Source organism: Telopea speciosissima, chromosome 5 (genome assembly GCF_018873765.1).
Source record: "Telopea speciosissima isolate NSW1024214 ecotype Mountain lineage chromosome 5, Tspe_v1, whole genome shotgun sequence".
In the NCBI taxonomy this organism is placed as follows: Eukaryota; Viridiplantae; Streptophyta; class Magnoliopsida; order Proteales; family Proteaceae; genus Telopea; species Telopea speciosissima.
The window spans coordinates 51,468,302-51,494,076 of NC_057920.1; the positions used below are offsets into that span (position 1 = coordinate 51,468,302).

Below are 25,775 nucleotides of genomic sequence, written 5' to 3' on the forward strand. Positions count from 1 at the left end.
AGGGAAATTAGGATCAACATTACGAGCCCAAGCCTCTATACCGTGTTGAGTGCGTGCGTGCGTGCGGCTGCCCAGACACCGCACTGCACGCAAAGACCGCCTTACCACCACTCGGGCAAGGCATTTGGGTAGGGGTAAGGCAGACATTGCGCGTAGGACCGTGTCTGGGCAGCACGGTTCTGCCGGGCAGCTCGGCAGTAGAGGATCCAAATTCGTGCGTGGAAGGGAGGAGAGAGAAGATTGGAGAGAAAATAGAGGATAAAAGAGAGATACAAGATAAAATAGGAAGATTACTGACAAAGCCCGGCGTCCGGCTTATGGAGGAAGCCTACCTTCACTCAATAGAGTAGTTGGATGATAATCAAAGTCTATTATTCTATTAATCTCCCACTAATTTATAGCATTACACAACTTCCCTTCCATGTTGGCCACATAGTCACAACACTAACCCATTCACGTACTACTCATAATAACTTCCTATTTCCACTAAACACCACATGATAACTACAATAATTAAGAGCTGATTGATCACATGCCTACGTGACATCTTCTTCTTTATGATGCTTCACGTTTCTAGGCACATAACATACCGCCAATAATATCCTGAGCTGAAGTTAAACCCATTTTATGGAGGTATTGAACAGCCCTCTGTGAGTCATTACTTCATCTACATACTACGTATAAAGAAGCATTTGAACTAGAACTTGTCCGCTCTTCCTCTCGCTTTAAGGCTGAAGATATATTTGGCAACTTAGGTCCCGTTTGGTAACACTTCCGTTCTAGGAGAGTGTTCTTTTCACAGAAGTGCTCTTTTTCCGATTCCTTACTATGAAAATACTCTTGTGGAAGAGAAACAACGTTTGGTAAAACTGTTACAAAAGTGTTCCACGAACAGAAAAATAACGAAAACAATGTTTGGCAGACATTTTACAAAATCACTTCTTTTATACAAAAAAATTATATAAATGCCATAATAATTATGATTATATTACTCATTATCATAAATAATATTATAATACTCAAAATTATTTATAATTATTTTGATGAAAATCAACAGATTTTTTTTACCTAAGGCTCTCTTTACCAGATTCAATCGAACTAATTTGGTTAACACCCCATGAGTTTCAAATTCTTGAAACAATGCCACGACTCTTCCAAATTTGAAATTAAGTACAATAATGTCATTGCCATCTAAATTAAGACCAAAAAATACTTGTCAACCCATTTTCTCTCTTACCAACCATAGCATAAATTAAAATATCTCTCTTACCAACCTTAACATAACCAAAATATGTCAAATAATAGTTATTTAAAACTGAAATTACAACTTTAACAACCTAAATCTGAATTTAATCTTCATTTTTGTTCAAGTCTAACTTCAACAACCTAAAACTAAGTTTGGACCTTGATGGATTCGAACCACCATCCCCTTGGAACATGCTCATGTTCCAAGTGCTCTACCAATTTGAGCTAAAGACCCATCAAATAGAGGTTGGAATTTACAAGTAACCATGAGACCTTGCCACAAGCCTTGACATTGATGATGTTTTGAAGATGCAGTCCTAAAGTTCTAGAATCCAAAATTATTCAATAATTTACAAGTAACCATATGACCTTTCCACAAGCCTTGACATATTCAAGTTTTCTCATGAGACGACCACATCTTTTTCTAAATGGCATTTTTAAGCTTCTTGGATATAATGCCCACAACCAAGAACTAAATGAAACAAAAATGAAAGAAAAAAAAAAATGGTGTATAAGAGAGAGATACATACCCTTTAATTAAATAAAGATTATAGAATCATGAAACCATCTTTTTTTTATGAGAAAAGTCAAGATTATATTACCATAAACGTATTTACGTCATACAAGAAAGGTTTTGAGGGAGAATTGGTCCTAACTGATGTTAGAATGTGAGATCTTAAGGCTGCTGTCCATTGGTTATGCTGGAGGTATATAGGTACAGAAGTGAAGTTTGAGGTGAGTTCTGCTAGTTCAACAAAAAGAGAGAGAAGTGTCCATGGTACACAAGGTTTTTGTCCTGGTTGCAAAATTTTACTAAGGCTAAGACTAGATACCCAAATTTCTTTTAAATGGATCCCTTCCTTGAGAGCGTGTTTCCACCCCTGCAAGATTCCTATCAGCTCAGCCTCCTTTGGGTTGGATGAACACGAAATTCCTGCAGATGTTAAAACACTCTGGCCATCTAACAAAAAGCAATACCCCCATCCAGTTAGTCCCATTGATGGTTCAGAAAGGCATGCACAACAGACAACAGGGAAGTTTACTTCGTTGTTAGGCAAATGGTGGGTGAAAACTGGAGTACATTGTGTGGTTTGGTGGTGAGCTATAGTGAGTGCATTTAAAGTAGGAGGGCATAGATCTAAATAGTACATCTAGCGATTAATATTTGATAACACCAAATGTCGGTTAGCTGGAGCTAATCCACGAGATACTTTGTTTCTGACAATCCATATAAAGTAGTAAGTTAAAACAAATATAAAAAAAACCAAGAAGCAGAATTCAAATCCAAGGCCTTAGAATTGAGGAGGGAAGCACAGAGCTGTGCAATATTGGGGCTGCTAAGGTGCTCAGTTCTCAGGCCGAGGGGCCCAGATGCCCAGACACGCTTAGTCCATTCACAAGATATAAAAAGATGCCATTGGGTTTCATCACGAGCACCACAGAGAAAACATGTAGGCTCGATCGGCAACCATTGTGAGATAGTATCCTTAACAGGTAAACCTGCATGTAAGACACGCCAAAAATACAACTTAAATTTTGGATGAATTTTAAGTTTCCAGAAAAAACGCCACCATTTGGAAAGAAGCTAGTCATTATGAAAATAGGAATGCAGGTAAGAGGTAGCCTGTCGAGTGGAGAACGTCCCAGTTTTTGTTAAGGAGTATTTCCACTGATCCTTAGAGTCTGAAATGCACACTCTTGAAATCTCAAAAGTGAAACAAAGAGGAAATATATTTGTAAGTAAATTGAAAGTCCATTCAGAATTAGTAGTAAGATCACTTACTTTGCAGATCGAGTTGTTCAGAAAAATATGGGGGATACAGTGAGTGGGTATAGTTGGTACCCACGGGTCAACCCAACAGAAAGTATTCCTCCCATTCCCAATTTCTTTCCAAACAATCCCTTTGAGAGAGGGAAGAAGGGCTGCAATGCTGTTCCAAACCCAGGACCCCTTTTTCTTTAGTGTTTTTGGATCAAACACAGATCTATTAGAAAAATATCTATATTTGAGGACTTGGGCCCATAGTGACTTCTCTTCAGTGAGTAGTCGCCAACCAAGCATCAAAATTAAGGCCTTATTGTGGGTGGATGACTTGCGTAACCCAAGGCCACCAAGGGAGGTTGGTCTACAGATCTTATCCCAACAAATAAGGTGGGCCCGCTTCTGTGTAGACATCCCATTCTGCCAAAAATTAAGGCAAATAGAATCAAGTTTAGAGTAGCACGTCTTTGGGAACAGAAAGCATGACATTTGGAAGGACGGAATTGAAGCTAGGACTGATTGAATCAACACCTTTCTTCCCGCATAGGAAAGACAATTAGCCCTCCAGGTAGTCAATTTATTTTGGACCCTCTGAATAATGGGTGAAAGGTCCCTAACTTTAGAGCGTGAGTGAAACAAATTAGTGCCCAAATAGTGTGAAGAAGGGCTCATTTCCTCCATCTTAAGAATAGAGTAGTGGGATTTTTTCCTATCAGGGGTTGTATTCTTACTAAAATGGATTTCACTTTTTGAAAAATTAATCTCTTGCCCTGTTAAATCAGAGAAGAGGTCAAGGGCAGCTTTAATGGAAAGGACATCCTCTTCAGTGTTACGACAGAAAATGAAAGTGTCATCCGCAAACAAGAAGTGAGAAATTTTAGGAGCTCGTCGAGCGACTCTAATCCTCCTAAAGAGTCCAGCCTCACAGCTAGCAAGTAAAATACGGGAAAGTACTTCCATGGTGAAGAGAAAAAGGTATGGGCTCAAGGGGCATCCTTGCCTAAGACCCCTAGATGGGCAAAAAAAACCAAAAGGGCTTCCATTGATCTTGATGGAGAAGGAGGTGGTTGTAATAAGAGAATTGATCAACAAAATCCACTGGTTAGGGAAGCCAAGGAACTGGGCAAGTTGTTCAATCATCTTCCATTCAACCCGATCGTAGGCCTTAGCCATATCCAACTTAATAGCCACAAACCCAGTCTTACCACGCCTTTTCTTATTCAGAAACCAGAAGATCTCATGGGCGATTACAATGTTATCACTGATTTGCCTACCAGGAATAAAAGCCCCCTGGAAGGGTGAAATAAAAAGTGGGAGAAAAGCCTTAAGTCTATTAGCTAAAATTTTTGCCACTATCTTATATGAGACATTACAAAGGCTAATAGGCCTGAAATCAGTCGCCACCCTAGCTGAGTCATGCTTGGGGATCATACAAATAAGGGTATGGTTACAACCTGGGGGAAGTGCCCCAGAGGAGAAAAAAGAAGTGACCATGTTTGTGACATCAGATTCAATGATATCCCAGAAAATGTGACAAAAACACGCTTGATAACCATCAATTCCAGGGGATTTAAAAGCACCTATTGAGAAGACAGCCTTTCGGATCTCCTCACTGGAAGGAGAGGAGACAAGGGGGGGTGGTCCTGAATCTGTATCACCTTATCAAAAAGACAGGCTATAACATTCAAGTCCAGGGGGTTAGAGGTAGTATAGATTCGAGACAGGTGTTCAGAAAAGATATCAACAATAAGGACAGGGTCATCAATAAAACATCCATCATCTGAAAGGATGTGGTAAGTGTGTCTTTTCCTGAGGTTCTACTTTGCAATAGAGTGATAGTTCTTAGTGTTTCTATCTCCATCATGAATATGTGCGTGTCTGGATTTTTGGAGCCAGAAACCTTCCTCAACATCACAAATCCATTACAAACGGATAGATAGATCCCAAAGATCAGGGCCTAAAGATGTTGGTGAGCCACAATCTTCAGTGAGGTCATAAAGATCAAAATATTTTGATCTCAGATGCATTATACTTCCAAAAACATTCCTATTCTAGTGAGAAAGCAGTTTGCTCAGAGCATGAAGTTTGTTGTGGAAATTTTCAGGTGGGAGGGAATTCCATTTGTGGGAGCACCAAGATTTAAAATCCGGGTGGTGGGTCCAGGAAAATTGAAAATGAAAACATTTCTTATAAGATTTGTTCAGGGGAGAGGTGTAGATGACAATAGGGTTGTGGTCAGAGCCAGCTGATGGTAACTTAAGAATCCTAGCCAGAGGGAAAAGAAAAAACCAGTCAGGTTGGGCAAAAGCTCTATCCAAACACTCTTTAATTACATGAGGGGGTCTTTGTTTATTTGTCCAGGTGAAGGGGGATCCATCAAAAGAAAGGGGTTCAAAAGAGTAGTCATGAACAAGGCTGAGGAGGGACGGGGAAGTAGAATGAGGTGAGGCAGTCTTTCCCCCAAGCTTTTCAGAGGGTGAGGTAACTTTGTTGAAATCACCAAGACGGATGACTGGCAAGGTCAAAGAAGTAACGTATGTGCAAAGCTCATACCAGAAGAGAAAGAGGATGATGGTACCTCATACCAAGAGAAATGAGAGAAGTATCCACATACCCCTTGTGTGTTTTTCTTTAGTTGGGCGCTTGACATGGTTTGTGCCCTTCACAATGGCATTGTCCAACTCCTGCAAAATTTAATACTACCACCCAATCCTAGAAGGGAAAAAAAATACCAGAAAGCTCAAACTTATGAATTGGGCCTATGTGTAGCAGGAGAATTCCCTCAAACTTCTGAATTGGGCCTAGGGGGGAGGGGGCTGCCAATGGTGTAGGTGTGTTGTAGGTGGTTTGGGGCTGCCAATGGTGGCCTCCCTCATGTGTGTGTGTGTTGTAGGTGGTTGGGGCTGCCAATGGTGGCCTCAACCACTGTTGTGTATAAAAAATAAAGAAGTGAAATAGAAGAGAAGAAAATGGAAGAAGCAATGAAGAAGAAGATCGACCCACATTTAGATAAGATTATATGAACCAAAAGCATAAATGTAGCAGGTAATCATTAGCTGAAACAAGTTAGTTGAGAAACATCTACATTGGAAGTAAAAGAAGCCTAAAAAACATAAGCTTGGCTGAGTCTGGCACAGCATCCCATCTCCCACTAGACTCATATATGAAACAATGAAATGCAGTCCAGTTGGAAAAACAGAACCATGATACTTTACTGGCCAAGAGCATTGAATGAGGGATAGATTATAATAATATTGGGCATCGATTATAGCCAAATCTTCTAGTTCGAGGAAATATCACAAGAGGGATTCTTGTTCTTTTTTTGTATTATTCTTTTTGAAAGATAAGAGTTGAGTCTTATCAGGCCATTGGAAAATGAGAACACAACAATGTAAGACAGCCCATTTTCCACATCTAAGCTACTAACTTTAGAAAATTTCAAATTTCCTGATGAGTTCTATTAATTAAAAATAAAATATCCTTTAGTCATTAGCTGAAAAATGCAGTATTGACCTAGACAAACAACAATTCAGACCACATGCATCCAGATGTAAAGAAAAGATAAACTGGAAGGCCAAACTACATGTAATATTCTTGTTCTCTGCCTAATTTCCTATGCATGTAGATGTACTTAGTAAAATATTCAAATAAGCATTCATTTACAGCTTCTGGTTAGTAGAACGAATGGAAGTTGTTTGCAACTCTAATTACACTCCTGGTTACTATTATTATTAGATTGCAGAGATTGCTGTAAGCCCTCTCCATTCTCTATTATCTCTCCATCCATCTCTCCTTCTATATAACCCAGTCAACCTCCTCTCCTCTCCTTCACTTTCTTCTTTTTAAATCACAATCCATCGACCTCACTCTCTTATTCCTTCTCCATGTCTGCAACTCTAAACACCCTCTCTCCCTAATTGTTTTATTTCCTTTGCATCTCAACTACCCTCTTTTCAGCCAACTACACTGAACCCATTAGTACACTCACACTAACTGTTACAGGAGCCAAAATATGGATGATGGGTTGCAGGAGACTTCGTCCTCTCATGCCAAGGCCTTCTTCTAATACTACTCATCCTTGCCGTAGTCATATCCATGGCTCTGATCTCTTCCCATATATAGGTAATTTTCTTTTCCATTTTTTCTCAACCTGGGTTCTTGATTTTTTTTCTAATTAATAATTTTCTTGTGTTGCAGCATCCATTACAGAGCAAAGCAAGCGAGAGTTCATAACACAACATGCGGTTAGCACACGATGGAACCCCACACCTGAGCAGTGTTGGATTTTCCAGTTTCAAGAGAGTTTTTGTTGGACATTTCAGGCAGAGGTTTTCAGAGAGAAATAAAGAAAGAATGCAGGGAAGGGGCTGTTTCTCGGGGTATTTCTTAGGGTTCTTGATTTCAACAGATTTCTTTTTCTTTTCCATGGAAGAAACCCTAACCTAAGGGCTTTGTTTCTTCTTTCTTGATTTCCACGGACTTCTTTTTCTTTTCTATGGAAGAACTCCCTAAAATCTCAGGGTTCAGAGATTCTGAGAGAGAGGGAGACTCACCTTCGTGGAAGAGAGAATGGTGTGAGAGGAGGTCCAGCAACAGAGAGGAAAGCTGATGCAGCACCATCTCGCACCTTCGTGGAAGAAAGAATGTCGTGAGAGGAGGTCTAGCAAATGAGAGGAAAGCTGATGCAGCACCGTCTCTCACCTTCGTGGAAGAGAGAATGGCGTGAGAGGAGGTTCAGCAACAGAGAGGAAAGTTGATGCAACACCGTTGTCCTCAAGTCCAGTAGCAGAGGTTGGGGTGGAGCTCGTGGAAGAGAGAATGGCGTGAGAGGAGAGACACCCTTTCACTCGAGTGTGACTTCTATCGGGAGTAGCTTTTCATTTTTCTACACTTTTGATCTTTAATTTGTGGTGAAGAATCGAAGAAGCTTCAATTCGGTGTTTCTCAATTTCTCATCTTTTCATGTTTTTTCAACCGGTCCAGTCCAGGAGAACACAAGATTGAACCATGTGTGCCAAACGCTATTCTATTCTATATGCACTCCCGTAGAGCAAAGGATCACCAGAAGCACTCTCCAGGAGTGTTGCCAAACGGGACCTTACTCTCCAAGCTTGACAATGGAATGTTCAAGGACTTACATCCACTAATACATGTGCTTCTCCATTGATGACTTTCTCTTTGTACTCCGCAGTGCTTATTCTTGCATTATCGGGAAGCAGGTTCAGCTTCAAGGGCAGCTGCATTCAGTAAGAAACCCAAACCATTATGTAAAGAGAAAAACACTCACTCCTCAATACAAGACTAGCGATATAATTAAAGGTATTATTCTCCTTGAGACTAGAATGTCAGTTCTATCTACTAGCAAGCAAACATGTCTGACCATGTGTGTTTGTGTGTGTTTGAGAGAGAGAGAGAGAGAGACATGAATAAGATCCCAGCCACTAATGATTTAGAAATACATGGTATGACCTGTTTCAGGATTAATTAATCCATATGAAAAACATGAAACCTAATCTAATCATCTTCATCATGTCCACTATTTCCAATCGGAATAGGAAAAGGGCAGCCTCTACTGTAGCGAAGGTTGCTGCTAAGCAGCTCTACCACTGTTTTGTGCTGCCATGCACTGCTCTACCTTCTCCTTCTGCTACCAGCTGGTCGTGGATAGGGTTCTCTATAAGGTCATCTTAGCTTCTACTCAAAAAGCGCTTTTTTGGTCAAGTACTCACTTATTTGAACTCCTCAAACCCTGCTTAAAACGGTGGTGTTTTTGTGACTTACTACACCTTGTTTGGTTTCTAGAGTATAGACTGTATGGTATGCAAGAGCGTTAACTATTCCTCCCCCTCCCCCCACCTTTCTGCTAGGGCAAGGGCTACCGTATCTAGTTCATCTTAGCTTCTCAAAGAGTACTTTTTATCAGCCGCTGAGCACGAGTACATTAGAATAATCAGGGAAATAATCCTCAAGAGTCCAAGGCTTGCACATGTATGGTGGAAAGGTGAAAGAATTGTGTTAGGAAGTCAAGTTGGTTACTTTTGTGTATTTCAGATTCAAAGATCTATAAAGAACCCTGGATATACAGTAAGGATACAAAATACCGAAAATGCCACTAACCTCTGATAGTGGGGCATCTTTGTAATTTGTCACAAAACTTGGGATACACTTAAAACATATAACATGGCACTGCTTAAATTTGTAGAGGCAGTCATGGACATCAAGGAACCTGGAGATTTGGCACCACTGCTTTAAACTAAGGTAACCACTACATAGTGCATGCAGTAAAAAGACATCTAGAATTGACATGTGATATATGAACAACTGGAATGACTCCAAACTAATACTTTTACAGTAAATGAGTAAATAACCTCTATTCAGAGAACAGAGTTCAACGGGGTTAAGATAGAATATTTGAAAATGTGTGATACCACTAAATATACAACCGTTTTCTTTTTCCCCTGCAATAGGACCAGACAACATGGTTCATATTCAACTTCACCACTTAAACATCTTCTAGTCTAACCTAAGGGTGTTAAACGGTTCGGTTCAGTTCAAACTGTTTAATTAAACAGTCTCAATTGTCAAATCATAACGAACCATTTATTAAACGGTTTCGGTTTTAAATGTTTCGGTTCAGTAAAAGGTTTCTTTTTATTTTGGCACATTTATGTACATTTAAGAATGTTAAACAGTTCGATTCGGTTCGAACCGTTTAACTAAACAGCCTCAATTCTGAAACCATAACCGAACCATTTATTAAACGGTTTAACGGTTTTGATTTAAACGGTTCAGTTTCGATTTCAGTAAACGATTTCGGTTTGATTTTGACACCCTTAGACTCTAACCTGTCAGATCGCAGTCCATATTTACTCACCAGTTTCAATTGGCTGCCATGTTATCACCACAGGTTAACATATACTATACATTCTTTAGTGGTTACGAAATTTACATATTTCTTATTCAAAAAATTTAAAATTCAAGAAATAAGCAATATTATTCATCAAAATTAGCGGAGACAATCCATGAATCCATTAACAGAGTAACTGTTCTGATCTTTAAGAAATTTCAATTAAAAAACAAGCATATGGATATTAACTCGCTACTATATAAGAAATCACATCGTGGGTTTGCTGAGTAAGCATTTACATTTCAGAAAACAGAACATATAGAAATGACAGCATACATACAGAAACTGCAAAAAGGGAAAAGCTCATGTTGGAAGAGTTGAATTAAAGGTCTTAATATTTTGACTACTCTAAAGTGTGAATGTAATTTTTTATCATCAACAGTAATATAAAACAATTTCATAGTTCTAATTTGCACACCTATTAATCAATATATCTATAACCTGATTCATAATGAAATCGTGGGGAACATTTGTTGTGTGTAAATGGACAAACCAATTATATGCAACAAAGTAGCTCACTTATAATATGCTAAACATCCAATTGGAAGCACATACTGATTGTAATCAATCCAATAACAATCTGCAGTTGCTAATAGAAGACAAAAGGGTATTAGGAGGGGAGAAATACCCTCTTTAGTGGAGACTGAGTAAACTTCTCATAGTCAAAATCTCAAAATAGCTGCTGTGTGAATACTGCATTCTCTCCACAAGCTTCACATTCCAAACATCTTCCTCTTATTTTCACCTTAGAAACCCCCAAACATAAAAATCTCAGGAATCAAAATTTGTAGGGCCTTAAATTAAAATAATATGAATCGCAGTCAATACATATAAATGTGATTTATGAGAAGGGAGCTCACACCAGCGAACCTCAAATCAATCTCTGCACCCAACCCCCCACCCCCCTCTTTTTCTTGGGAGAGGTTAGAGATGATGAGTTTACATCCAATGTCTAAATTGAATCACAGAATCTTTTTATTCACACATCAAATTTTTATTCCCAAGGTCCAGTTAATTAGTGTCAGAGTGAGCCCTTGCATAAATCCTGAAGATAATCGAAAAACATGATCAAAAGGTACAAGACCAACACCAGCAATACAAGAGAATCTTCTAGTTTATTTTATTCTACCGAGTAGTAAAAGGTTGATGTTCACTGCTTAAAGCAGCTGCCAGCTTGGCAAGGCCCATTAACAGGTTTAAGGGGTTAAGTGTACGGGACAGACGAAATATGACAGTGACTTTATCAAGTAAGGGCCCACTAACCCTATTAGAATGGATGAGTTAGTGATGGTCAAACCACATTGTAAGCTTGGTAATTGCTCCCCAATAAGAAACCAAAGGCAACCATAGTTGTCACGGCGTCACGGCGATCCAAGTCGGTGGAAGGGTGTCACGTTGATATATCGACATGTCAACGCCATGGCGAGCATGTCGACCATGTTTAATTTTTTATTTTCTCTATTTTTAATGTCATTGAGTATGCTATAATATATGTCCTATAACATCAAAAATCAACATGAAAGTGTACTACACTACTACTAATATACTATGCCACTATGGTTTAATTCATGAAAGTGTAACTAATATTCATTAGTGTATATGAAAGTATGAAAAATTGAAAATATAGATAACCTATCAAATAATTGAAAGCAATAGTAAAAATCAAATGATAGGCTAACCTGTTTACTGAAGCTTGATAGCAATAGTCTTTCTTCAGTGTGTGTGATTTGGAGCAAAGCAACCTGAACAAAGTAATAGGTATATATTAATATATATGAATTTGATGAAAGAGGAGAGGAAATTATGTATTTAAAAGCCAAAAAATAATTTAAGATAGATAACTGAATATAGTAATCAAAGATCAAATTGTTAAAGTCAAGTAATCAACCAAATATAGATAACTTTAAGTCCTTAACTAATCTTCAAAGATCAAAGTTTAAAGTTCAAACTTTAAAGTTTAAACAATCCATAATCATAATATCCAAAAGGACCAAAACTAATTAATTATCATAGTCATCTAAAAGATCTGCATTTGGCAGATTTTCTTGTTGTGGCTCTTCGACACCAACATAGTCATCTAAGACATTCTCGTCATCATTCACATCATCTTCCTCTTCTTCCTCATCTTCATCTAGCTCAGAGTCATCCTGAACATCAGCCATCCTTGAGCTACCTCTCCCTCTAGCATGTCCACGGCGTGAATATGTCACATCGGCTCTAGAGGTTGATTCTTGAGTTCTCCTTGGTCGGATGGGGGCTTCAATCGATGCCCCCATTGCTCTACCAACATCATCCCACGTGAGATCATCATTGGGATGGACTAAATCTTCCTCTGACTGGGTAACCATCCACTCACTAGACCAATCCAGCTCATCAAGAATTAGTGGATCATATGTTTTGTTTTTGCCTTCCAGCTCACGTCTCTGTTGAAACCTTTCATGGAGGCGGCTATTGTATTGAACATAGACTAGATCATTCAAACGAGAATGTTTCAGTCTATTCCTCTTTTTGGTATGAATCTGAATTCATAAACAAGAGAGAACAAAAAAGTCATTTTTCAATAAAAAGACATAACAAAAGTGGAAAAAAAAAAAGTCTAAAAAATAAATTAAAAGTAAATGTAATCATATAAGTTAATACTTAATACTTACAAACTCAAATGTGCTCCAGTTGCGCTCGCAACTAGAAGAAGAGCAACAAAGGCCTAGTATGCGTCGTGCAAGCTTTGAAAGCTCAAAAGCACGACCTCCATTTGTACTCCACCAAGTAACTATAAAAATATAATAAAAAAACTGAATTAATAGTAATACATCATAGACATAGTAGCATACAACGTAGGTACAAACTAAAAATACTAAGTTACTTACTAGGATTTATGGTTGTCCGTTGTCTAATCGCCATATCCCTCCCAAAACAACCCTTTGAATATCTATAATCATCAATTTGCAAAGTTATCTTGTCTGTATAGCAGGGTCAACTACCAATCTGGTCATGACATCAACCAATGAGATGTGTAGATTGGCAATCAGTTTGCCATTTTCATTTTCCTTGAACATGAAAAATTTTCCGGGATTAAGAAATAGTGCGGCTCCATACAATGGACGCTCCATCTGACACTCCCAATGCCTGTCAATGATACTTATAATTTTCTTCCACAGCCGTTCTTTATGTGCTAAATGTTCACGTATTTTCTTTTTTGCCTCTTCCATAGCAACATAAACTTCAGGCATTGCAGGCCACTCATCACCATCAACAATCCTCAAAACAACAATAAGTGGCTTCGATGCTCTAATAAAATCCTCCACAGTGTTCCAAAATGGTACAGCAAACACCGTTTCTTCCACTTTCTTTCCATCCTCTGTCTTTGACAAATTAGAACCCTTCCACTCATCAGAATTAAACAAATGCTTCAATGTATCCTTATGCCTAACTAAGCTCTGACATGTCAAACAAGCAGTTGCAAATCTCGTAACTGCAGCTCTCACAAGATCTTTTTGTCCAGTTCTTTTCCTCATTGCATCAAGAAGACGTGTGTGCCTGTAGATGAAGGTGGTTATTTTTTTTGCCTTACCTATCACATTCTTAAAGTCTTTCAGACCACCTATATCCTCCAACATCAGGTCTAAACAATGGGCTGCACAAGGAGTCCAGTATAGCTTTCTTCTCTTTTCCATAAGCATTTTACCAGTTAACTTATAGTTTGAAGCATTATTAGTCACAACTTGAATGACATAATCCTCACCAATCTCATCAATTTTGCTATCAAGCAATTCAAATAGCATTTGTGCACTTTGAACCATACCAGATGCATCAACAGATCCCATGAAATAAGTCCCCTCTGGACAGTTAACGAGAAAATTAATTAAGTGCCTTCCCCGTTTATCCGTCCATCCATCAGACATAAGAGTGTACCCATACTGCTTCCAATACTCTTCATATTTTTTCTTCATCTTTGCAGTTTCATTCACAGCATTTCTTAACAATGGCACTCTCACTTGATGATATGAAGGTGGAATATATCCAGAACCATATTGTGCAATAGACTCGCACATCACCTCAAAGGTCCTTGCCTTAATAGCATTGAATGGGATACCTTGCTGATACAACCACTTAGCAATGTGATAATCATCTCTAGCTTTTTGTTCTGGTGTCCTAAAACGGTTCTCTATAGTAGTCTGAGTAGAACTACTATTATGCCTCTCATTGACTACTTGCTCAGGAGTCCGTCTAACATGAGCATCCATGGGACCCCTTACTTGAGGCTGAGTAACCTTTCTTTTCTTAGCAATTGTCCCAGAGCTAGGAGCCACCCTAGCAGCTGTAGGAGTCTGGGATTGTCCTTCTAGTGTATCTTCTGATTGTATTTGCCCTCCAACTTCTACAGCATCATCATCACCATCATCATCATCCAATACTTCTGTAATTTGTTTCTTCTTTTTTTTATTTAGAGCTTCCCTCATCACTTGAGAAATAGAATCATTCGTCTTGGTACACTTAATAACGTCTCCATATCCACCCACCAAATGTTGCTTCAATCTTTTAATTCCACAACTCATTTCTTTGCCACAAAGGGTGCATTTAACAACGTTCTTGTTTGTTAGATCTGGCCAATACCCATACTTCCACCCAGGGTCATTTGATTTGGCCTTTCTTGCTGGGTCTTTGCTTGGATCATATCCTGGAGTAGCTCCAGTACTTACAATATTTTCACCCCCACTACTAATTGGTGTAGAACCATCCATTAATTGAGTGAAAGACACTAGTAGACTACAAAGGTAACAAAACAAAAAAAAAAAAACAATTAAACTGATTTTTAGCATATTAACATTAAGCTGAACTAGGATGGAAAACAGTCAAAACACAAAATCCAAGTACTGGTTTTTAGCAGATTAACATTAATGGATGGAGGGGAAAAAAAAAACTGAAATTATGGAGTTGAATATGTGCTTGCTGCTGTTGTGTGTGTGACACTGTGAGTCTGTGACTGAGACTGTGAGTGAAATCAGTGAATAGTGATGGACTACTGGCTGTAATAACTATTAAATCCCTCCCCCCCTTGTCTCTCGACTCTCTCCCTGTCTCTGTGTGTGTAAGTGTAACTGTGTATGTGTGGGCCTGTGGCTGTGTGCCTGTGTGCAAGGTAAGAAGAAGAAAAAATAAAAAACAAACACCTTCTCTGTGACTGTGCAACCCTGCAAATGCAAGGCAAGAAAAAGGAAAACAAAAAACAAAAAACAAAAAACAGAGATAGTTCGGCTGTAATAAATCCCTCCCCCCTTCTGTCTCTCGACTCTCTCCCTGTCTCTGTGTGTGACACTGTGTATGTGTGCACTGTGCAGGGCAAGAAGAAGAAAAAAAAAATGCAAGGCAAGAAGTCCCAAGGTCTGCGACTGTAAGCAAGCTAGTTGCAAGGCAAGAAGAAGAAAAAAGAAAAAAAAAAAAAAAACCGAGAGGACTATGGTTACAGCACTGACTGGAATAAATCCCTCCCCCTCCTCTCTCGACTATGTCCCTGTCTCTGTGACTCTCTGTGACTGTACAAGCAAAGAAGAAAAAAGAAAAAAAAAAAAAACCGAGAGGGCTATGGTTACAGCACTGACTGGAATGAATCCCTCCCCCCTCTGTCTCTCGACTATGTCCCTGTCTCCGTGACTGTACAAGCAAAGAAGAAAAAAGAAAAAAGAAAATAAAAACCGAGAGGAGTCGAGGACTACTAACTGAAATAAATCCCCCCGTCTCTCGACTCTCTCCCTGTCACTGTGTGCGTAAATGTGGCTGTGCAAGGCAAGAGAAAAAATAAAAATAAAAACGATACTACTGGCTGTAATCACTACCGGAGGCTGGGAGGAGAAGAACTGAAGAAGAAGAAGTTAAGAAGAAGAAGAAGAGGTCTGCCCGGGAGGAGGAAGCAAGGCAAGAGAAAAAATTACAAAAAAAAAACGATACTACTGGCTGTAATCACTACCGGAGGCTGGGAGGAGAAGAACTAAAGAAGAAGAAGTTAAGAAGAAGAAGACGAGGTCTGCCTGGGAGGAGGAAGAAGATCCAAATTAAAAAAAAATTAAAAATTTACTTACTTGGAGAGTTGGAGTCCTGGAGATTGCCGGAGAACTGGAGAAGTTCGAACTTCGAACTTGTTCGAAGGCTGCCGAGACTCAAGAGTTGCAGGAAGCGAGGAAGTTACCGTTGCCGCTTGCCGGAGTCACCATCCCTCTCCTCTCGATTTTCCTTTTGCGATTTCTATTTCCCCCATTAGGGTATAACCGTATAAGACTATAAGTTATTATGTTTATTTAAGTTTTATGATAATGTGTATTGCAGGTGTAACTTGAAAAAGTTACACCTCCAATACACATTAACGAAAAAGCATCTAAGTTATTAAATCGTTTTAAAAAAAATATATATATATAAACCTGACTTTTATACATTAAATGTTCAAATATCGGTCGACATACCCATATATTGTGGTATGGTGTCCATGGTGACGCCATGGCGACGCCATGGAAGCCATATCGCTCGATATTTATACATATACCATGGCGGATCTCGATATGCCCTTTCCCCCAGCGCTAGGACGCCATGGCGGCGCCATGGCGACGCCATGACAACTATGAAGGCAACTAAGGCTAATTAATTCTAATGAATAAAAGCAAAATATCAGAGGGAAGGCCTTGGTGCAATGGTAAGGTTGTTCCATTGTGACCAAGTGGTCATGGGTTCAAGTCTGGAAACAGCCTCTCTGCAAAAGCAGGGGTAAGGATGCGTATATTATGACCTTCCCCAGACCACGCAGTAGCGGGAGCCTCGTGTGCTGGGTACGCCATTTTTTAAGAGTAAAATCTCAGGACCATCCAATATTGTCACAGGGTCTTTCTCCCAGGAAATCTGAAGACTAAAGTAGTTGTTATGTGTTGTCTTTACATATGATTGCCTACTTGACAGGCAAAGAATTCCAACATTTATTAATTATTTCATCATGAAGTAGAAACTTCCTGCAACAAAAACTTGATCTGTTCAAGGAGACAATACGACATAAATTGTTGAGAATGACTGACATACATAAGCGAATTTTCAGCAGTAAACAAACATTTAAATTTGAGGAGGAATGACAGAAAGAGTTTGAGGAAAACATACAATATGATCCTTGCTGATATGGCATCTAAAAGAAGCATTCGTCCTGAGAGAGGTTCACCAATAGCTGTTGCAATCTTTATAGCTTCTAGGGCTTGGAGGCAACCAATAATACCTGGGACTAGAAAAATGAAACAAATTTTTTTACAAGGCATAAAATATTAGTATTAATAGAATGCTTGGAAAAGAATAACAATGATGCAGGTGGGAGCTTTTCTTTCTTTTTTTTTTAAGGGGGAGGGGTCGGGGAGTGTAAGCAGCCATTATTTAGCAAGTCAGCCAGTGAAGACAGGACCCCATCCCAGACCTCTAGAACAATGCACAGGATACCAGCAAAGCTAACTTGTAGTAAATAAAATCAAATTAGTGAGGATACTGAGAAGACATAAAATCCAAAATTGATGAGCATGGCGTCAGATTGGGTGCAAAACTTATTCAAAAGTTCATGGGTCTTTGCTGTTATTCTGACTACCTGTTATTTTATTTGGATGGTAAGGAATCATGTTATCTATAGGGCACAATCTCCCAATCCCATCTGGGTGCTCCAATGCATACAGAAATGGATTGTTGATCAGCATTTGCATCCCCCCCCTGTGTATTCCCTGAATGTATCAGATAATTCTGAACATCTTTATATTACTTCTTATGATTTGAAGTTACCAATGCTCAATTTCAATGTTCTGATATGTGCAGGATACCACATCACGGGGGTAACTTTAGCAGGGTGGTCCTATTTCTTTTTGTTAGATGGCAGACTTAAGTTTTTTGACACAGGCTCTATGCAAGCTGATGACGAGTTAACTGCAGTTCTTTTTGCGATCCGCAAAGGTATCGACCATGCTGCTAGTATTGGGTTGAAGATTAAAGCGATTTGGAGTAACAACAGCTTTGTTGCCGATTCGTTTCCATCTCCCACCAAATGCTCATGGCCATGGACTTTGTTTATAGACTGTTTATATATAGCTGATCGTACCCAGGATATAACCTTTGAAAAGGATGGAAACAAGTTGTGTATAACCTTGGCTCCAAACTTAGCGAAGAGCGCTGTATTTTTTTAGTTTTGTCTAGATTGTTTTGTTTACTCATCAAAAAAAAAAAAAAAAACTTTTTCAAAAGTAGCTTTCCAATGTACTTGCCAATACATATTGTTGAAAACGAAGCATGTTATGGGAAATTCATTTCTTTGTTTCAAGAAATGTTACTTCAAAGTTCAAACCATTTAACACCACCAGACCCACACTATTTCTTTCAAGAATGGAACCCTAAAACTAGGAATACTGATCAATATGCCAAAGGAGCAAGTAGTTCTAGTCCAATCAGTTTGCCAGCGCAACTGTTACTTTCTGCTGTTAAAGTGGGTTATAATCATCATACACCACTGCCTTCAAACCTAACACGAAAACTTCATGGCATTTGTTGCATTTCCCTTTGGCTAGGTCATTTGGAAGGAGAGAAATAGTTGTATTAATGAAGACTAAAAATTGAACGCACAAAAATCCAGTAGGAAATTAGCTCAAACAGGATCACAAAATGGTGATATCAGTCCAGCAAAAGGAAAAATTTTATAACAGCACTGGCTCAGAACTAGGGTCGAATGGTCTGTTATAGTAGTAGAACAGTCCTGCAGCATTGAGGAAATTCTGATAAGAAAATAATAAAACAGTAGAGGAGTTGATGCAGTGGAATTATCATGGCTGGACCAGCACGAACCAATCTGGATACCCAGACCAAGGTCTAGTAAGGGTTGGTAAGGGGGATAGCCTTGTAACCTTTATTTTATGATGTTTTATTTTAGTTTTGCTACGTAGGGGATTAGATTGAGTTATTAGCTTCCTTGTTTGAGTTAGTTTCCGGTTTCACATTTCCTTATTAAAGTCAATTACTTGATAGCATCTATATATACTCTGTAACCTAACGATGGAGGTTAATTGAATGAAAAGAAAATTGGGTCTTTCTTTATTGGTGTGGTGCAATTGCAGGTCATGTGGCCTTATTCCTCCTATCCTCTTTGTTAACAAAATAGGAATTTCGTGAATGGCTTGAATGATCAATGAGATCAGTCAAGCTCTCTATTTATAATAATAATAATAAAAGAGATTACAAAGGGAAACACTGTTCACGACACTGTTCACGTGAACAGTGTCACAGCCCAAATTACAATCCTACCCTTGTTCAAAAGTACATAAATAAAGCATAAATAAAAAATCCAAAATACCCTTATAATATCGAGTAACACATCTCAACACTCCCCCTCAAGTTGGGGCATAGATATCACACATGCCCAACTTGACTAGACTAGGATAAAACAACTTCCCACTCAACCCTTTGGTGAAGACATCAGCCAGTTGATCTCCAGACTTCACAAAAGGAATACAAATCTGCCCACTCTCTAACTTCTCCTTGATGAAGTGTCTGTCAATCTCCACATGTTTGGTACGGTCATGCTGCACTGGATTGTGGGCAATGCTAATTGCTGCTTTGTTGTCACAGTACAACATCATTGGAAGATGAACAGAACCACGAATATCAAGGAGTAAACTCTGAAGCCACAGTAACTCACATATGCCCTGGGCCATAGCACGGAATTCAGCTTCAGCACTAGATCTTGCCACAACATTTTGCTTTTTACTCCGCCATGTGACTAGATTTCCTCCAACAAAAGTACAATAGCCGGAGGTAGATTTCCTGTCAGGGTTACCACCCCAGTCAGCATCTGTGTAAGCCTCAATGCGAAGATGGTCATGAGGAGACAAAAGGATCCCCTTTCCTGGAGCTGATATCAAGTAATGGAGAATACGAAGAACAGCAGCCATGTGAGTGGAATAAGGATCATGCATGAACTGGCTCACAAGACTCACAGCAATGGCAATATCTGGTCTGGTGTGGGAGAGATAAATTAGCTTGCCCACCAATCGTTGATATCTGCCCTTATCAACAGGTTCACCATCCTTCTCTTGCAGACGGGTAGTAGCTTCCAAGGGAGTGTCACAAGGATGATAACCAAGCAAACCAGTCTCTGATAGTAAATCTAGAACATACTTTCTCTGGGAGAGAAAGATGCCTTTTGGAGAACGGGCAACTTCAATCCCAAGAAAATATCTTAGCTGTCCTAGATCTTTTATGTCAAATTCCCGTCCCAAGAAAGCCTTCAGGTGAGAAACTTCATCTGTATCATTACCAGTCACAACTATGTCATCAACATAAACTATGAGAAGAGTGACCTTTTCTCTCTTTCGCTTGATGAACAGAGTGTGATCAGCATGACTCCGTTTGTATCCACAGGAGACCGTGGCTTTATGAAACCTACCAAACCATGCCCGTGGAGATTGCTTCAACCCATAGAGTGCCCTTTTGAGCCTACAAACTTTCCCATAGGTCTTGTCAGAGGAAAAACCCGGAGGAACATCCATATAAACCTCCTCTTCCAACTCCCCATGAAGAAATGCATTTTTTACATCCAACTGCTGTAGGTCCCAGCCAAAGTAGACAGTAAGACCCGGACAGTGTTCAACTTTGCAACAGGGGCAAATGTCTCCTGGTAGTCGATCCCATAAGTCTAAGTGAAGCCTCTGGCCACAAGCCTGGTTTTATATCTATCCACTGTTCCATCTGGCTTTTGCTTGACAACAAATACCCATTTGCACCCAACTGGTTTCTTACCTGAAGGAAGAACAACTAGCTCCCATGTCTCATTTTTAAGTAAGGCTGTCATTTCTTCCATCATGGCTGCTTTCCACTTTGGATCTGCAATCGCCTCCTGCCATTTCTGAGGAATAGAAACAAAGGAAAGAGAATAAACAAATGCACGATAGGAAGGAGATAAAGCATCATAGGAAACAACATTGGAGATGGGGTGTTGGGTGCATGATCTAACGCCTTTACGAACAGCGATAGGTAAGTCAAGGGAAGGATCCTTACCAGATGATGTAGTAGGGTCTGGATCTGGATCAAGTGCAGACGATTGTGGAGGTGGTATGGTGGTGGTGGTAGTCTCAACTTGTCCTGTGCGCTCCCGGGTATATACCTTATCAACAAGGATTTGACTGACTGGTCTACGCTCCCCCTGAATAGGAGCCACTATAGGAGCTGAAGTTATAGAGGGCTCCCCCTGAATAGAAGCCGGAAGAATAACAGACACATCTTCAAAACCCTGATCCTGCTCCCCCTGAAGAGGTGTCTAGGAATAATATGACAAGGACTCATGGAAGACAATATCCATAGAGACAAAAGTACGACGAGAAGGTGGATGGTAACACTTGTATCCTTTCTGGGTTGCAGAATAGCCCAGAAAAATACACCGAATGCTCCGTGGATCAAATTTCCCATGAGGATGATGATTGTGGACATAGCCAACACAACCAAAAACTTTGGGGGGAACCACAAAGGAGGAGGAACCCTGGAGGAGATCAACGGGGGAACGACCATCAAGGACACGGGTAGGCACACGGTTGATGAGATAAGCAGCAGCAAGAATGGCATCACCCCAGTAGTGAGAAGGAACCTGCCGTGCAAACATAATGGCCCGAGCTACCTCAAGGAGATGTCTATTTTTCCTTTCAGCAACCCCATTCTAGGCAGGTGTGTCAACACAGCTGGTCTAATGGACAATACCATGTGCAGCCAAATAAAGTTTGAACTGCCCCTCCATGTACTCTCTGCCATTATCACTGCATAAAATGCGCAAGGTGGCATTGAATTAGGTCTGAACCATACGATGAAATAACTGAAAACAGCGGAAGACCTCACTTTTATGGCTCATCATGTACACCTAAGTGACACGAGTATAACAATCAATAAACGAGACAAACCATCGATGACCAGAAAGGGAAGTACAACGGGCAGGGCCCCACACATCAGAATAAACCAAAGCAAAAGGAAACTCACTTCTTTTATTTAATGAAGAATAACTGGAACGAGTCTGTTTGGCCAAAACACAAGCCTCACATAAAAACTCATTCCTATTACAATGCTTAATCAAGCTCGGAAACAAAAGAGACAAAGTACTAAGGGATGGATGACCAAGTCGGCAGTGCAGAGATGAAGGTCGGGGACGAGGTGGATGTAAATGATGAGTGTAGGGGAAGCCGAATGCAAAGTAGAAGGCTGACCGGGTCAAGTAAGTAGAGACCACCCCGCATCTTACCACCCCAATCGTACGCCCGTCTCCAGATCCTGTATTACACAATGAGAAGGGAAAAAGTCGGCTTAGTTTAGATCTCTAGTTAGACTACTAATAGAGAGAAGGTTGGTAGAAAAGGACGGAACATGCAAAACAGATTTTAATGAAAGGGTAGGGGAGCAGCGTATGGAACCCTTCCCATTAATAAGAGAAAGGGAACCATTAGCTACTCGAACACTGTCTTTGCGAAGATGGAGAATAAAGATGAAATACATGGGAGGAGCCAGTCATGTGGTCATGGCACCGAATCTATAATCCAAGGATCGCATACAGCCGATGCACACAGACTCTGATGGAGTACCGAGGCAAAATTAGAACCAGGAGGGGCAGCGGTGTAGATGCCGTAGTGGAGGCAGCGGAAGAGGCTCGTAGCATGCGACGGAAAGCTAGGAGCTCATCCCGAGTAAGCCCAATGTCGATGAAGGGGCAGCAGAGCGGAGTAGGAGAATCAGCCATATGAGCCTTGGGCTTAAACTTCCCATGGGCTTTCTTTTCCTCAAAATCAGCAGGCTTCCCATGGAGCTTCCAAAGATTGAGCCTTAGTATGATAGAGCCATTGCGGTGTTCACACTTGACAGACGTTTAGGGACAGCAGTACCACCATCGGTAGTGGTAAGAGAAGGAGTCCTGGAAGCAACTTGCAAGGCAGAGCGATCAACAGAGAGGAATGCAGATATCAGCCCGACGAGATTCCTCATTATGAACCAAGGCAAAGGCCTGTTCTAGGGATGGAAAAGGGGACTACCCAAGTACTTGCACCCGAATAGGATCAAACTCCATATTTAGTCTAGCCAAAAAATCATAGACACGTATTTTGTCAACGTGTTTGCGATAGGCAGCCGGATCGATGCGATGAGAGGGCTGATAGTCGGAGTAATGATCCAATTGCTGCCACATGTTCTTGAGGGCAACATAGTATTTGGAGACAGAGAGCTCCTGTTGGGTAGTGGCATTAGCCTTCTTTCTAATCTCATAGACTTGTGCATCATTCCCCGTGCGACCATAAGTCTCTTTGGCACCATTCCAGATAGTATGGGCAGTGTCCAGTAGAAGAAAATTGTCTGAGATATCCCCTTGCATAGAATGGATCAAGTAGGACATCACCATCGCATCATTCGATAACCACTTGTTGAGCTGAGAACCCTCTTCCACTGGTTTAGTTGTTGTCCCAAGAAGATGGCCAGTGAGGCCACGGCCAGCTACTATCAAATAGGTAGACCGAGACCACTTCAGGTAGTTAGAGCCATCAAGTTTGATTGGGGCAGCAAGGGGAAGAAAATCAGTCTGGGGCTGGCCATCAATGCCAGAAGAGGCCGAAGAAGAATCTGAACCAGTCATTGCAGCAGGTAACCAATCTTCAATGAAGCAGCAAACAGCCAAAAAATATCCAAAAAAATTCTGGAATCGACCCCCAATAGAAAAGGGCTGTATTGGAGCAAAAAATCTCAGATATGTAGGCTGGGAATGATGTCGAATGAAGGCAGCAAGGGTGCCAATCAGATGCAGCAGGAACCAGCAGCCCAACCCCAAGATCGATTAATGTCAGGGTTTTGAAAAAAACCCTGAGAAGAGAGATCGATAGGGGCTGGGGTCTTCAACCAATCTGATGAAGTGAATAGGGGTTGAGAACAATATCAAATAAAGATCCCACAATAGAAGATGCAGCCGAAACAGATGTAGACGCCTGATCTCCAAAAAAAATAGGAATCTTCAAATCGCAGGCAGTGCTTCAGCTCCACTCAATCCAAAAAAGAGGCATAAAAAAGGAGGTATATTGGGGCAGCAGCTAGATCATTACGATCACCTCAGTAGTGCTGCCCTAATGGGAGAAGAAGAACCAAAAGAAAGGAAGAAAGAAGAAGGGAAGAGGCTCGATGGAGGGAAGGAGAAAAAAGTCGAAGGGAGGGAGGTGGGTTTTGAAAACCTAGATCATAGTGTATTTGGCTCTGATGCCATGTTAACAAAACAGGAATTTCGTGAATGGCTTGAATGATCAATGAGATCAGTCAAGCTCTCTATTTATAATAATAATAATAAAAGAGATTACAAAGGGAAATACTGTTCACGACACTATTCACGACACTGTTCACGTGAACAGTGTCACAGCCCAAATTACAATCCTACCCTTGTTCAAAAGTACATAAATAAAAAACCCAAAATACCCTTATAATATCGGGTAACACATCTCAACACTTCTTCTTTCTCGAATTGTCACTCTTCCCAGATTCAGTCCCCTTCTTACTCCTTCCTTCTTATTTCTTATGTTCTTCTTTATTTCCTTTCTGAGTTTCTAACCCTTGTACCCAGTACCCTATTCCAGCGATACCACAGTACTTCATGACTGGGTATCGATCTCCCTGATCCCTTCCACCTTCTTTCCCAGACTTTGGGTGTGAGTCCCTTTCTCTAGGCAACTCATTCGTAGATCTTCGGCTATTGGAACATCCCTACTGGTAGTCCTTTCTCTTAGACCTAACCGTGGCCTGTAACTACCAACACCTTCAATTTCAGGGATTTATCATTAAATCATTGCTTGTTTGTTGAGGTTTCAATGATAGGGACTTGATATAGGTATTATTACGAGCCTACTCTTAAGTCTACCTGCAACTTGGAGCCCTGGGTGAGAGATTGTTACAATCGAGAGCTGTTTCCCTCTTCTGCTGGAATTGCTTTCATCGAGAGTTGAAGAAGACCAAAGTTGATATATATTTACAATTAAGACCCTACCCTTCCAGTACTACATACAAGCCCTTTGTTTCTATGAAAAACTAGTTTCTTCCTCTGATTATGCTGTTTATATGAAGGCTGATACCTACTGCTGGCATTCTATGGAGTTAGTTTTCTACCAGAATTGATATCTATTACATACAAGAGTTGGCGATACCTGCTTCTGGATTTCTATCATGGTGGCATTGAGATCCTCCATTTAATTTACATCAGGCCAACAGTTTCTCCTAAGATTTCAGGATGATCTTATTGATACAACTGGTAAGTTACTTCAATTTTGGTTTGGGGCTGATCAGAGCCCCTGATTCTCTGAAGTCAGATTTCTCCAAACAGATCTGGCGATACTGTGTTTTTGGGAGGTTTTTTTTTTTTTAACTCAAATTTTTTGGATCTAACCATCAGATCCTTCTGCAGTTGTAGGGCATTGTTAAAAAAACATATGAAAATGACAATACTTTGAAGTTTAGTCATACAACCAGGAGCTCACCTGGTTGACTTCCCAGATTCTCATGCTGCATAGGACCGAAACACTCTAGTACCTCCCCACACCTAGCCACCTAGGTTTATTATCAAGAATCCGCAGGCCTTTGAATAGAGGATATGAAAATGTGTCTGAATTTCTTCAAGGGAAAGGAATCCACCTTCCTCCTTTTTCTTTTCTTTTCTCCCCCCTCTTCTTTTCCTGTTCATGTAATTTATGTTTCTATTATTTTCTAGTCAGGTTGCCTCTAAATGAGAGAATTTTTAAGTTTTTCTCTTTTGAAATATTGCATTTGTACACACTTGCCAATGAATTATCTAGCTAATAATGGAAACTTTAAACA

At 40.2% G+C, this 25,775-nt stretch overlaps 1 protein-coding gene and 3 long non-coding RNA genes across 4 annotated transcripts; all 4 read right to left on the reverse strand.

The window, feature by feature from the left end:
• Nucleotides 1-592: 592 nt before the first annotated feature.
• Nucleotides 593-10,672, reverse strand: LOC122661205. Its single transcript, XR_006332844.1, has 3 exons — nt 10,543-10,672; nt 8,105-8,244; nt 593-750 (listed from the first exon to the last, which is right to left on the reverse strand). It is a non-coding gene; the product is annotated as an uncharacterized LOC122661205 (long non-coding RNA).
• A 1,734-nt stretch (nt 10,673-12,406) lies between these two features.
• On the reverse strand, nt 12,407-12,819 carry LOC122661206. The gene is made up of 3 exons (XR_006332845.1): nt 12,782-12,819; nt 12,566-12,684; nt 12,407-12,433 (listed from the first exon to the last, which is right to left on the reverse strand). It is a non-coding gene; the product is annotated as an uncharacterized LOC122661206 (long non-coding RNA).
• A 46-nt stretch (nt 12,820-12,865) lies between these two features.
• Nucleotides 12,866-14,158, reverse strand: LOC122663054. Its single transcript, XM_043858761.1, has 2 exons — nt 13,600-14,158; nt 12,866-13,515 (listed from the first exon to the last, which is right to left on the reverse strand). Exons 1-2 carry the CDS (start codon nt 14,156-14,158, stop codon nt 12,866-12,868), a joined length of 1,209 nt encoding a protein of 402 aa, XP_043714696.1.
• A 298-nt stretch (nt 14,159-14,456) lies between these two features.
• Nucleotides 14,457-25,052, reverse strand: LOC122661207. Its single transcript, XR_006332846.1, has 3 exons — nt 25,041-25,052; nt 22,385-22,390; nt 14,457-14,592 (listed from the first exon to the last, which is right to left on the reverse strand). It is a non-coding gene; the product is annotated as an uncharacterized LOC122661207 (long non-coding RNA).
• Between the last annotated feature and the right edge of the window lie 723 nt (nt 25,053-25,775).

What these genes read in the sequence shown, in the direction of transcription:
- LOC122663054 (XM_043858761.1), bottom strand. Translation starts at nt 14,158, where the DNA reads ATGGATGCTCATGTTAGACGGACTCCTGAGCAAGTAGTCAATGAGAGG. An exon ending in TTCAAACTATAAGTTAACTG is followed by an intron (nt 13,516 to 13,599) that starts GTAAAATGCTTA and finishes TGGAGGATATAG; the next exon opens with GTGGTCTGAAAGACTTTAAG.